This window comes from Pelobates fuscus, chromosome 8 (genome assembly GCF_036172605.1).
Source record: "Pelobates fuscus isolate aPelFus1 chromosome 8, aPelFus1.pri, whole genome shotgun sequence".
Taxonomy (NCBI): Eukaryota; Metazoa; Chordata; class Amphibia; order Anura; family Pelobatidae; genus Pelobates; species Pelobates fuscus.
Window position 1 is genome coordinate 33297506 of NC_086324.1, and position 14446 is coordinate 33311951.

A 14446-nucleotide genomic window follows, 5' to 3' on the forward strand; every position below is an offset into this window, starting at 1 on the left:
CTCCCCCGCGGATCAGTGAGTAGAGAGAGGCAGGGAGGGAGATGCCGTAACTTCTTATCACTGCCTCTCTCCACACAAACAGCGACCCCTACTGGCCGGCGCTGGTATTGCAGAATAATCTATGTTTATACTGAGACAGACATTTGTGTTGCCGGTATTACTGCAATACCGGCACCAGCTAGGCAGCCTCAAATACCTGAGAAATACTTCTGAGAAATACCTGGAAACCCTAAGAAATACATGAGAAATATCTGGCAACCCTAAGAGTAGTGTGTAAAAAAAAAAAAAAAATTTAAAAAAAAAAATTTTTTTTTTTTTTTTTTTAAACCAATGGGCCTATTCCATGGGCCTGGGCCTGGAGCTGCAGCTCCATCAGCCCCTATGTTAATCCGGCCCTGACCCCTCCCACCTCCCCAATTTAAATTTTATTATTATTACTGTGATTTATAAAGCGCACACAGATTCAGCAGCGCTTCACAATTAGTGGAGAAACGTACAATATACACAGACAAATACAAGAGGTAGAGAGAGCCCTGCCCGTAAGCTGATATCTAGCCATTGGAGCTCTTTTCTACAAAGTGCTTGGCTAGATGGCATGTGAGCTTACAATCTAAAGGATACCATGGGGATTTGAGACAAGAGGTAGGAGGGGAAGTTTGGAGGTGATGGCTGAAAGAGTTAACAGAGAAGCAGCTATTGGTAAAATACAATGGGAATGAAGAGGTAATTGAGTGAAAATCTCAAACAGCTGGAGGAGCATGCTATATATTTAGGGGGAGAAGGGGGGTTTGAAGGAAGTGTGTCAAGGCTGCACTTTGACTGACATACACACATTCACAGACAGACACACACAGAGAATGGTAAGTAGTAACATTTACATACTTACCGCTTTGTCCTGCTAAATGCAGACATTTGCTAGGTGATACAACAAGTAACTCTTACATACAGAAAAAAGTGACAAAACCACAGCATGTGGGGTATTTCCAAAATCACTAATAAAAGTGTTTTGATGTATTTTTTGCTTAACCTTACTACCAAACTGTATTGTAACTTTTTTTTTTGGGGGGGGTTGTGCAGATTCATACAATAGGAAACCTCCTTACAAATCTGGTTGGTATAATGTATAGAATATAGATGATATATAATGCTCTAAAAATCTCCCATAATGTCATTTTAAATGAAGGGCAACTTGTTCTGACATGACAACTTTACAAATGATTGAATAGTAACTGGAGAATGATCCTACCACAATGCAACACATATTTACTAACAGCAGTCCAAAACCCTCCCTTGAACTCAGGAGAGGAGACCAAAAAAAAATCTAAATAGGAACTCAAACTTGCAAGTTAGGATGGATTCACTTACATCCCTTCTGTGGGCTGTATGAATAAAGCTGCTGTTAAAACGTGTGCAAAAGGGGGCAGGAGTCCTGATGTCACAGGGGTGTGTGGTTTCAATGAGTCTGATTTCCTTTTCCTATGCAAACCTATCAGAGGCAGAGCCAGAACTGCCTGTTAACCCTGTCAGCATGGGGGCTGGTCTAAAGCCTATCTAGCTCATGCCTCTCTGCCTACTTGTCCTTCCTAGCATGTCCCAGAAAAAAAGAGAATTGCTTCCGTGTTTAATTGCCAGAATTGAGCAAAGGGGGTGAGTAGTGTTGGGGGTTCTGAAGGAAGAAATGTATCTGTAAAAAGCAGAGTAGCTTCGTTCCTGACTGATCACAAGTCCCAAGAGAGTGATACTTTGTAACCTCTGCTCCCAAGCTCTGCCACTTTCGCATAAACTTTTCTTGGGTACAATTGCTAAACAATCAAGACTTGGCTGTGTGCAAAGAGTTTTCCTGTTGTGTTTTTGTCCTTCAGATTACTCCATAGTAGCAATGAATGGGTTAGCATCATGGTTTGAGAATTTAGTCCTCGAATTGCAACAAAACCTTTCTTTGGTCGTTGTCAGTGCTTGATTCTCTAAGATGGTTGAAATTCTGAACTTGATAAATGTGATATAAATAAATTAATGTTTACATGGTTCTGTTGGCACTTGAATGGTTAAATCTCCTAGTTTAAGTGAGCCATTTATACCTTGTACTGAAATGAGGAAATACTTTCTCTGTAAGGTGCCTGGTAATTCACGAAGTCAGGTGGCACTCCGGTTCAACTACTTTGGTCTGAAATTTGTAATTAACTTTTTACATTTTTCACTTTGGTGAATAATATTTATATATGAGAGATGTTAAAGGAACATTTTACGCACCATAACCACTACAAATCAGTGTAGTGGTTATGGTGAAAAGAGACTCTGGGATCCAGGGGTTTAATATTTTTTTGATTTTGTTGAACTGCTTTGAGCAGTTTGCCAAAAATGGGTCTCTCTCTCTCCCATAGCTTGCTCACGTAATGGTAATGCGGAACGCACACTTCTGTATTATGAACATCTCTTGCGTCCAACCTGGATATTGATGATTGGCTGAGATCGTCAGGTAGGGACTCGTCTAATGATCTTGGCGTATCACTAATGATAGTGGCCCTACAAGTCAGGGAGGGAGGTCGTGTAAATATTTCATTACTATCACATAAGTATTGGTGAAGTAGTCGTACAGAGTTGAATATTGAGAAGAAAAAAAAGGGGGTTCTGCTACATGAGCAGTCTCGGCATCACACATGCTTTATAATCTTGGCTTGCCTTATGTACCCGCAGTGCATGCTCAAACAGTGCTCTAATTTTTAACCAACCCAGCTGTCTTCACATGTACATTTTAGACCCTTCCCTTGTCCATGCATAACCTACTCTTATTATTGATGTCTGAATTCTAGATCCCTGGCTTGTTTCCGCAACCTGTAATATTTGGGGTTTTTTTGTGCCTCACATAACAAGAAGATTGCTCTACCTTATTTAACTCTTTTTCTGGATTCCTGGTTTTATTTATCCCGGTCTTGTTCTTTCAATCAACTTATTGAACTAGTCCTTGTGCTACCATAAACTTCCTTGGCTCCAGACCTTCTTTTGGAGTGGTGCTAAGTAAGGTTGTGCTTTATTCTGGAGACTGGGTTCCAGCGCCTTCGATATCCGTTTCCAGACAAATTTGCACATTATACATTTGACAAAATGTGAGCGGGCTAATCAGAATTACTCAATAAAATGTGATTTTTTTTTTTTTATTTTTTTTTATTTTTTTTATTTTTTTGGAACCCAGATTAACTTAAATTTAGTTGTGGCTGAAATAGCCAAACTGAAAAATAGCTGTCTTTCATTTTGACTAGCATGGCTATGGTGGCCTAAAATATTAAATTCACTTTGAATTCCTTAAAATTCACCGTATAATAAATAACCCCAAGAGTAAGATATATTTTTATTTTTACAAAACACGTTCCATAATGTGAGACATTTGATCTTATTAATTAAAGTGCTGTGGTTATATGAAAATAGAGTTGCGAAATAGACCAAATTAATTTGTGAAAAGTAATTTGTTGTTTTGATCCATGTTTTGTAAATTTGGATTAAAAAAAAAAAAAAAAACTCAGACTTTCACTTAACTGTGGAGTCTTGGGATTTGGCCAGATTATCATTATTATTGGCATTTAAATAGCGCCAATTTATTCTGTAGCACTTTACAATATTATAAAAGGTGGAACTTTAACAATAAATGAGACACTTACAAAATGTTACGGGAACAATAGGCTGATGAGGACTCTGCTCAAACGAGCTTGCAATCTAGAGGATAATCTCAAAACTGAAGCCAAAAGAATTGGCTATTATTTTCTGCTCTTATTTTTTTTTACCTAAAATCTTTTAAATCGTCAGGAAATTACTTTCGGGTTTTGTTTTTTGTTCAGCCCAAAGGTTAGTGTTTGGGATTTTTTTTTTTTTTCAGTCTCGTGAATATAATTACTGAGAGAGGAGCTTGGATTGTTACATAATTGTGAATGCAGTGAGAAGCAGCTGGGAATCTGTCTCTTGATTATTATTTTATCCTATTGCATTTCCTATGTGCTCAATCTAAATAGTTCAATAAGCAATCTGGAAGAAAAAACATGACTTGGATTTTTTTTTTTTTTTTTTTTTTTATATGAAGTGTCAGAAATGAATCTATTATGTCTACAATTCTGGATTCCATGGTAACTTTTTCTCCATTCAATGAACGGAGACTCGTCAAAATAAATATCAATACTTGACAACAAATTAAAAGGTGTGAAAAGATTTTCAGACGTAAAAATATGCACTATCTTTCTTTAGTTTAATGGACCATTTCCAATCAATTTCAAGGACAGACCCACATACTCACAAATCTCATCTGCCCACACAAACATATGGTGGGAGATGGCAAGATAGAGAATGCAGTAAATTCACAGCTTGGATTTCATGGCCTTGTGAGCTCCCCCTTCTTATTGATTAGTTAACACTGTCAAAAACATAGGATATCAGTCAGTTCTCAGGACAAGAATAAATTGCAACATTTCAGGCATTTATGACATGAACTAAGGTGGTTTAATTAGTGTCTCGTGTATCCTCAAAGAGCCATGTTTTGAGAAGTATCCAACCTTTGGATTCTTGAATTTTACAAGACAGAAGAGTTTGGTTTGTGGATCAGAATCTTCAGCCGTTGAGCTGTAGGTGGCACTATTTAATGATTATAAGGCTGCATCTACAAAACGAAAACACGCTCCCCTAGAACATGAGATGGCTGGATGATATTATTTAACGGATCTCACAGTCCCTATTTCCACATAAAAGCAGCAATGGACCTTCCGTATCCACAAAACATGAACGTTGCCACATTCTAAGCCTCTGAAATTTTGTTCCATGCCTGTACTGAGGACCAAGAGCACTTGCAAACATTGCGGTTTCAGTGAATTGATAGCTGGATTGCAAAAACAGCTGACTTGGAATCCGGCTCCATTTCTATATAGTCTGCACAGTTAGGTTTTCATAAACCCCCATATCTTAAGTTTACCTATTCAGCTTAGTCACATTGTCCTAACGAAGTCACAGAATGTTCCACTACTTATGTCCAGTTATAGGTCTTATTTATTTGATATTCGAAAACTTGTACTTTACCAAAATTCCAGCTGCTGTGTCTCATCTGAGCATTCCCTCAATCCTTGAAATCCAACTTATATCATTTTCTAATGATTGGCTGGGCAGAGTGTGGTTTATTAAAGGGGCACATTATGTACCATAGCCACTACAGATTATTTAAGTTGTTTTGGTGCAATTAATCTATTGGCAAAGCCTATCATTACCTTCCAAAGTAACTCAGCAAGTTTTATATCTATTTCTTTATACATATAACTATTATATAAATCTTATCTACGTAAAGTATGTTGGTGTCATATCTTCTATCATACATAATTCATGTGCCTTATATAATACATTATCTGTCAGACATTTTAAAATTTAACACTCCACTATTTATTATGATGTTTCTTTTGAAGCAAACAAACTGGTTAAGCTGGTCTTTGGAAGAGCCATCTAAGATGGCATTTGATTCATCCACCTACCTCTACAAGGATGACTGCAGAACATTTCGTCCAAGGCTTTAATTGTTCACTTTGTAAATATTTGCATCAGACATTATAATTTTCTTTCTTTTGGAATTTGACCTCTAAAATCGGTTAATGTTGTGACCGTGATATCTCCCATTTTGTGTTTTTAATTACATTATTCCAAAACTAGGAAGTTTACCTGCAGATGGATACTACAAATTGCAGCACCTAATGCAGAGTTTTCTTTGACAGATAGTTGGGCACATGCAAATCCGTGCACAGGAGACCAGTGACAATGGAAAAATCAAACCGTCAATGATGACCTTAACTGACAAAATCCTCCCAACATTCAACACCCTGTCTTACCCTCCAAAACCCAATATTAAACTAATTAGAAGGCTTGAAAGCATGCAAGCCATGCCTTCAAGCCCTCTTGGTATGAGAGCCAAGAATCTTACTTCCTGACTCTCATAAAATAACATACAATGACCTCAGATGAGCATGCGTACTGCCATCACAGTCACCATGTAGAATCATTAGATACAATGATTGTCTATGAAGGAATTGTAGGCACATTGCACCATGCCTGAGTCATTTTGTTTTTATATGTAATCTATTTCAGGGTTTCGGTTTTTTTTGGGGGGTGGGTTTTAACAGTTGGTGGAGACCTAATTGACAAGGGGCAACACGGCTATGTCGTTCGGAATACAGAAATTTATTCCTAATGTCACAATGTTCTTTTAAAAGAACACTTATAGTGGTCTTCAGTATCCCCTGTTAAGTGGGGTCACCAATCATAATGCCTTGCTGCCTAAAATTATTTTTTTTTTTCCTTGCAATTAAAAACAAAAAACAAAAAAAACAGACTATCTGAGAATTGTCAATAGCGTAGTAGCTTACCAATTTCTTAGTCTCTGCTTAGGTCTCAAACAAATTTAGCTAGCTCAGATATACCATTACAGTGAGAAACTATACCATATACATATAAAACTAATCTTACAGTCTCAATCAAAATGCCAGCAAATTCCATCTACATCCAAGAAAAACACAATACTTGCAGCATTTAGTCGCATCAATAAAGAATAGCTGATGGCCCTCTAAACACAGTGAGCAAAGGGGTCACATTTACATTACTCATTTAACTAGTTAAGGGCATAAAAACCGAACAAAAAAAAAAAGTATCAAGAGTTTTCTCTATTAGCCTTTTATTTAATAGACCGCTCCAAGCACCATAACCACTATGGTGCCAAGAGTGCCCTAGAGCTCTCCCAGATTACTTTTTCAAACCGTTTTAGTGTCCTCAGGCTGTAGTGGTTATGGAGCTTGCAGGTAAAATAAATATTTTATTGAGATATAACAACCGTTTGTTCCTGTGGCTTTTAGAAATACTGTAAATACATAGTTTTAGCATTGTCAAATATATTCCAAAATTAATTTGCTCATAGATGTTGGGTCCTATAATAAAACATAATATTATAGTAAAACATTCTTATAATATCACTAAACATATTAAAGAAAAAGTAAATGGAAAATGTACTACAAACTCAAAGAGGGCAAGTTATTTTGGGGATTAACTACACTTCCTTCACTGTGATTTAAACATGTATTCCTGACCCTATAGTGAAAACCCACCATTTAGGAGGCTTGCTCCCTCCCCCTTAGCCTCCTCAGAAACTAACCTTATTTTCAGCTCTCCTTAGGCCTGCCGGCACTGGCCCCGCCCCCTTGGTGACATTACCAAAATTTCCCATCTTTAGCCAATCCAATGCTTTCCCGTAGGTGATTGGCTAAAATCAGAAAGGGAGCGGGGCCAATTCATCTCTAGGAGAAAAATTCAGCGTCCCCATGCAGAGCATGGAGACACTGAACGGGCCCCTGACGAAGATGCATGTAGTTCTGCACTGAAATGCGCATCAGGCGTTCTTGCTTTTTGTTTTATCACTGGCACTTTGTTTTATTTTTCACTAATGGTTAGCATGTTGCTTTGGTGGTTCACTTACTTTGATTTTTACTTCTGACCTATGTCTGTCTAGCAAGCTTAACAGGGAGAGAGGGGCTGACGTGTGTTTGTATGTATGTAATAAAGCTCCTTTTTATTGTGATACCAGCCTTGTGAGACTTTGTACAATACTTATTTTGAGATGGGTTTACCGTACAAGGTGTTTGTTGTAGTGCATTATATTTTTTTTTTTTCTTTTAATACTGTACTGCAGAATCTCAGAGGACATTTACTTTGCTACAAGTTAAAGGGACACTATAGTCACCCAGACCACTTCAGCTCAATGCAGTGGTCTGGGTGCCAGGTCCCTCAGGTTTTAACCCTTCAGATGCAAACATAGCAGTTTCAGAGAAACTGCTATGTTTACATTTGGGGTTAATCCAGCCTCTAGTGGCTGTCTTCCGGACGACATGACGACCAAACGCCGCTGCCTGGTTTCATGTGAACAAGATGGCCGCCACCTCCTGGTCGTCCATAGGAATTGCGGCCACCCAGACGAACACATGGAACACTGTGGTGGAAATTGCTACAAAGTATCAATTAGGCTTAACAAGCTCCAGGGTGGTCTCCGGTTCGGTTCCCGAACCATATAGTTCAAAATACACGGATGGAGACTATTACATCCCATTTTACAGGGTCCATAGTCTGTGGGCAGGAGGCTGGCAAGCAGGCTCCTCCAGGAACTCATGGCAAACTCACTTGGAAAGGGGAGTTTGTCACAAAAATCATCCCACCTAACCCCACGCCCTAAAAAGTGCCCCAAATATTGGAACCACATCCTTCCATACAATTTTTTGTTTTGTTTTCTGATGTTCTGCTTTGGAAAAATCATAGAAATGTCTCTAAAGAAGTACATGCCCCCTACTCTGAACACATTTTCTTCCAAATTTCTACTCCACTCAGTAGACCCCCACTTAAACCCCACCTATCGAACCTCTTTATATTGTCATGAAGTTACTGAAAACTACCTTCGCTCAAAGAGTGTAATCTGATCTTCATTTGCATTGTGAGTAATTACAGTGTTGTTAATGGAAAGATGTTCATGAACCAATGTCTAAATTAGCTATTACAAATGTTATGAAAATGTATTTTTTTTATTTTTTTAACGTGCTTTGTTCTTTCTGTATAATTCCATAGGCTTCTCTAAGTATCCTTGGGATTTATTAGTGATGATACCTAACTGGAAAATATGGATAAAAACATTGGAGATCAGCTCAACAAAGCCTTCGAAGCATATCGTCATGTCTGCATGGAAAATCAACGCATCAAAAAGGATATGAATTCTAAGGTATTTTTGGACTTTAAACAAAAATATATCATTAGTAACCTTCTTCATCATATTAAAGAAACACTCTAAGCACCATAACCCCACCAGTGTAAAATGTTAAACTATTCTTATCCCTCCTCCCCGGACCTCTCCCCTGCCGTCCTGCAACGTGTCACTGCTTGCCTTTCTTCCATATCTGACTGGATGTCCTCCTGCTTTCTGACACTCAATCTCTCAAAAGCTCCTTGTCTTTCCTTCTCCTAATACTGATCCTCCTCTTTCGCTCTCCCTTCAAGTTTGTGGTACTAACATCAGTCCATCCTTGCAAGCGCGCTGTCTTGGCGTCATACTTGACTCTGGTCTCACCTTTGAGCCTCACATCCAGCATGTTGCCAAATCCTGTAGATTCCATCTTAAAAACATAGCTCGCATCCACCCCTTTCTTGCACCAGATACTACCAAGGAGCTTGTCCATGCTCTAGTAATTTCCTGCATGGATTATTGTAACCCTCTCCTGATTGGTCTTCCCAATAGCCGTACTGCACCCCTACAGTCCGTAATGAAAGCTGCTAGTAGATTGATTTTCCTCTCTAGTCGTTTCTCTCACACCTCACCCCTCTGCCAGTCCTTTTATTGGCTTCCTGTATGCTATAGGAGTCAATTCAAGGTACTAACTCACACCTATAAAGCACTGAACAACTCTAGCCCCTCTTATATCTCCTCACAGATCCATAGGTATGTCCCTTCTCGGTCTCTCCGCTCTGCCCGTGACCACCTCCTGTCCGTTGTCCGCACCCGTACGCCCAACTCGCGCTTGCAGGACTTCTCGCGGGCGGTTCCCTTCCTATGGAATAGCCAGCCTACCGCCATCAGACACTCCCCTAGTTTTGCATCTTTTAAGAAGTGCCTTAAAACCCATCTCTTTAGGAAAGCTTATGGCCTCCAAGACTAACGCCTACCTCACATACCTGTCTCTTGCCCTCTCCTAAAGGGTTGCCCACCTTATTTGATTGCAAATTCCTGTCCTAATGTGTTTTACACCCTACCTCCTATAGAATGTAAGCTCGATTGAGCAGGGTCCTCTTCAACCTATTGTTCCTGTAAGTTTATTTGTAATTGTCCTATTTATAGTTAAATCCCCTCTCATAATATTGTAAAGCGCTACGGAATCTGTTGGCGCTATATAAATGGCAATAATAATAATAATAATTCTTCTTAACTGGGGTCCTCAAGACTAGACTAACTTCATCACATGTAAAGCTTGTGAGGGCTCTAATTCACATGTAAAAATTCAAATTACAAGTTTTTTACTACTAACTCTAAATCGAGCTGTCCATTTTGGGAGAAAAACTGAGAAACTGATACAAAAGGTAAAGCGGATGCTTTTTACAATTTAGTGAGATACTAAGCACTACGAGCAAACACATGGAGGACTGACAAAAAAAGACTGAAAAGGACTGACCAACAAATGCTCACTGGAAACAAAAATAATATTTTTGAATTTTTTTTTTAAATTCTTTGACGATTGACATACATGCTTGTGATGCCCTGACGGCAGCGATAGTCAAAATAGGAAACAAACATCAATATACTGTGTCATGGCATATGAGTAAACTAAACTTTTTTTTTTTTTTTTTTATAGGTATAATAAGGCAGGCTTAACTTCAGATCTAAACATAAGATCTGATTGATTACAAGTGTATAGAAAAGTAAGGCAATGCTTGGAGCATGGTATATGCTCGGTAAAGTTAAGACAAACATAATATAACATGCTAGGAGTAACACAGGAGGTTTTATGCCACTGGTCTTCGTCTTCAATTTTATGCGTATGAGAGTGGGGATATGGGACTCCCTGCATTACATCCTCGACTAACTGTGGCTCTATGCCACGTGGGATTCAAAAATAAAGCAAGCTAAGGTAATATAAGGCAACACAGTGCGATGGAGCATGAAAATGGCACTGGGTGTCTGCTCAGCCAGGTGTTGTGACTATCATATTAGGCATTAGTAAATTGACGTGGCATTGTGGCAATACAGCACTAATTTTTATTGTAGTGTATTCAGGCTAGGTACGTATGTCTTAAGTGAGAGTACGTAGACATTGCTAGCATTTAACTTGCTATGTGAGCACAGGCTTAACTGCTTGGAGAGGCTACTTTAGAGGAGAGTTATAGCAGTTTAGTTTAGTTTAGCAGGAGTACGTAAGGGTATAGTGGGTATTGGATAGAAACTGCTGGGGTCTCCCAGACAGCGGGTAACATTCGTGAACAACAATAAAAGAAAACGCGCCCTTATTTTGATACGAACATACGTACTCAAGTCCTTTTGGCCTTACAATTTCGACGGTATACCTCAAAAAAAGAAGAATATACAAAATAATAGTGTAACCCTGTGGGTAATCCAAGAGTAATAAAGAAATATATGGTTATACACTCACATTTGGCAGAGCTAAATACAGAGCTCTGCTGTTTTAGCGCTTAGACGGAATGATCCCCGTCCTAGGATATATATGAAGAAGTCCACGTCTTGATGGTCTCAAACAGAAAAAACAGACAGGAATATCCACATAGTGTAGTAAATACCAATATTGATATGGGTGATAAGTGAATAGAAAGTATCGTACTCACATTTACCAGAGCGTACCTCGCTCTAGTTAGTGTGTGTATATATATATATATATATATATATATATATATCTATCTCTATCATGGAGATCTCAGAGTAATAAAAAGTATATTAAAACTATTTATTTTACATATATCAATAAAAAACAGAATGCATAAAATACTCAATGAGAAAGTCCATAAAAAATCCACTTTACGCGTTTCACCTATGGAGGCTTCTTCAGAAGTGTGGCGGGTAACATTCGACAGCTCAAGGACACAGTCCAAGACACCTATGTCCCATAGCTATCAAGATTTTACAGTGCGATCTCAGCCCACACCAACCCGACAGTGGAGAAGTGAGAGTACCGAAGGCCCCAGACCTTGTGACATGCCTTGTAGGCTCAGTCTCGTAGGTGTTGAGTGTCCCATTCTTCCAGGGCTGCTCGACCCGCCAGCCCCGAGCCGGTTCAGAGGCCCATGTGCAGGTCCCCTGCTCCGGTATGTCCTGCCGCCACGTGTTTGGTCTATGGGGAGTGTGGTCGCCGCTTGGGGTCGGGGTTTTGCCTTTCTAGTGTGTGGGCTGCACCAGGGTCTTCCCCTTCTGGACCCTCCGCTCAGGATGGCTGTGGCGAGCCCCGGACTTTGTGGGATCTGGGTAGGTACCCGCTGGGTGGGTTCTTCATCTCGTCAGCTGCTCTGAAATGGGGGCAGTGGATGTTCTCCGTTGCTTGGCGACCCGGAGGGAAGGAGCGTCCGGCGTCATAGTCTCGGCCCGCTTCCCTCTATCTCGCAGTTTCTGCCAGAATGCACGGAATAAAGCATCAAGCCGCTCCTCGAGCGTCCCCTGTGGGCCTCGTGTTGAGCAGTCCAGCATGCCAGCCGCCATTTTGGCCTTGGAGTCAGAGCTGCACGCAGGCCTCAGATGCGGGTAAGTTGGTTGGCACTTCTCATAGCTCGGGGGCTTAGCTTGTCCGCTTGTGCCGGGATAACCGCCACCGACTTGGGGGAGGATACAGGATTCCCAGCCACCACCGCTTTTCGGATAGCTTGCAGTGAGGTCGGCCGCTGCTCTCATGCTTGTCACCGCTGGTAGGGAACTCTGCCGGGTGTAACTCCAACCTCCTCCTGTAATCAAATTCTCCGTGGTGAGATTTTAAAGTCGATATGTGAGAATTTTAATAGATTCTCAGACAGAGCTTTCTCTTGGTGCGACCAGTTGGCTCGGCAGCCGGGCCCTGCCCCCTTTTTGCTACTATTTAACCATCTCTTGAAAGGATTTTTTTTAAATTATGATTTTGTATTATATTGGGTTATGAAATTATCAAACAGGTCCATTTTAGTAATTTAGCAGAAATTTGGTATTTGAAGGTTTCACAAATCATTTTTTTTTTTTTTTTTTTTGTGAATGTTGCTGAACTGTTTCTACTACATGACTTAATGCAAACCAACCTTGCTGGGGAACATATTTTATATAGATCTGACAACTGCCAAACCAGCTACTAACTAACAGTTGGCAAAAGCATCACAGGAGCAGCAGGCAGAAGAAATTTTGGCACCGAGCATAAAAAAAGCAAAATGTGTTATTTCTTAAAAAATAGAATCTTTGCCCTTTTGTTTTTCCCTTGTGAACCTTGAAACTGAAGATGAATTCAATAAGAATGGTAGATAGGGCATTTTATAAATGCCTGCTGAAACACATGTGTTCTCCTACTTAAAGGAAAGAAAAACAAATCTGTCACCACAAAAAAAAAAAAACACACACAATGTAAACAAATTTGGGTATTTAAAAAAAATACAAATATAATAAATAAAAAAAGCTATGCTGTTGCTAAGAGTCTTCAATGGGTTTGTTTGTTTATTCATAGAATTACAAATACTAAATTACTAAAATTAAATTTAGATTTGCAGCTTTTTTTTTTTTTTTTTAGAAAAGGCCCTTCAATGTATGTCTACAGTAACATGTTTGAAGTAAATTAGAAGACTTTTTTGAAGTCCTTGTGATAGCTGCTTTATGGAAAACTGGTTTAGTTGCCATTGTGGAATTAACACCAATTCCACCATCTTGGTTTTTGTCACATTACCTAGGACAGAGCCACCATACAACATTTTATTAAAGGGACACTTCCACTCCACAACAAAGTTATGTAGGCAGGAGGGTCCGGGCTTTGTGTTACCATCAGTGGGTTAAACTGTTTTCTAACATTTTAACCCTAAAATTGCATCCCCGGAGCCTGACGCTGCTGCGCTCTGACTTCTTTCCCCTCTCTCTCTCTCTCTCTCTCTCTCACTTCCGTATGAAGAAAGTTTTGCCAGGTGGGCGGTGACAGGCTGAGAGCATCACCAGATGTTCAAAACCTACCACTGGCTGTCCATTGACATATACATACCAGCTACCTGGCAAAATTTACATTGAGTCAATGAAGAGAAAAAAGATATCTGGGGGCTGCTGTGTTGGACACTGGGAACAAACTTTGAGGTTAAACCTTTGAAGAGCAGTTTAAATGCTAAGATAAAATGGTGCTCAGACATTCCTGCCCCCATAAAAACTTCACTGAGCTGAAAATGTTATCGGGTGAGAGAGTTCCTCAAGGAGAGAAAAACACCAGAGCATCAATTGTTAAGGAATGTCCTTTTGTTCACACTATATCAAGCAATAAAACTGCAATGATTCAAACCTCTTTATTTCTGATTTTGACTTGATTGGTTTGTGTGCTTATCAAGTGGTGCAGAATATGTTGATAAACATTTATTTATTTTTTTTATATAGTTTGAAAAAGTCAGTGTCTCACTTCACTATATTCACTTTTTTGGTTTCTGTAGATTGAATTATGTGAGCAACAATTACACGACAGAGACCAGGAAATAGTGAGACTAAGAGGTGTGATTGCCGATCTGACAGCTCAACTCCCTAAACATATTGGCACAGGTAATTACTTTAAACATGTTTATTTAAAAGCTTTCACCTTATAAGAGTCCGGTAGGTGCATCGGATCAGCTGATCAAGCCATGCCCTCGGGTTCATCGAGTACCTCCAGTTGTCATCTGGAAAGCTTAGATACTGTCCTATATTGTTACATTTGTTTTGTGTGGTCTC

At 39.5% G+C, this 14446-nt stretch overlaps 1 protein-coding gene across 2 annotated transcripts in view; it reads left to right on the forward strand.

Moving 5' to 3' along the window:
* Positions 1–1600: 1600 nt before the first annotated feature.
* Positions 1601–14446, forward strand: part of TANK (TRAF family member associated NFKB activator) — a 58413-nt gene continuing 45567 nt past the window's right edge. Inside the window, exons 1-3 of one of the 2 annotated variants that reach the window (XM_063428612.1) lie at positions 1601–1647; positions 8617–8767; positions 14173–14278. In XM_063428612.1, the coding sequence (XP_063284682.1) occupies positions 8669–8767; positions 14173–14278 (205 nt within the window). In that variant the 5' untranslated portion in view covers positions 1601–1647; positions 8617–8668. Of the gene's footprint in view, positions 1648–8600; positions 8768–14172; positions 14279–14446 lie in introns of those variants that run through there. The other variant, XM_063428613.1, reaches the window with a different exon arrangement.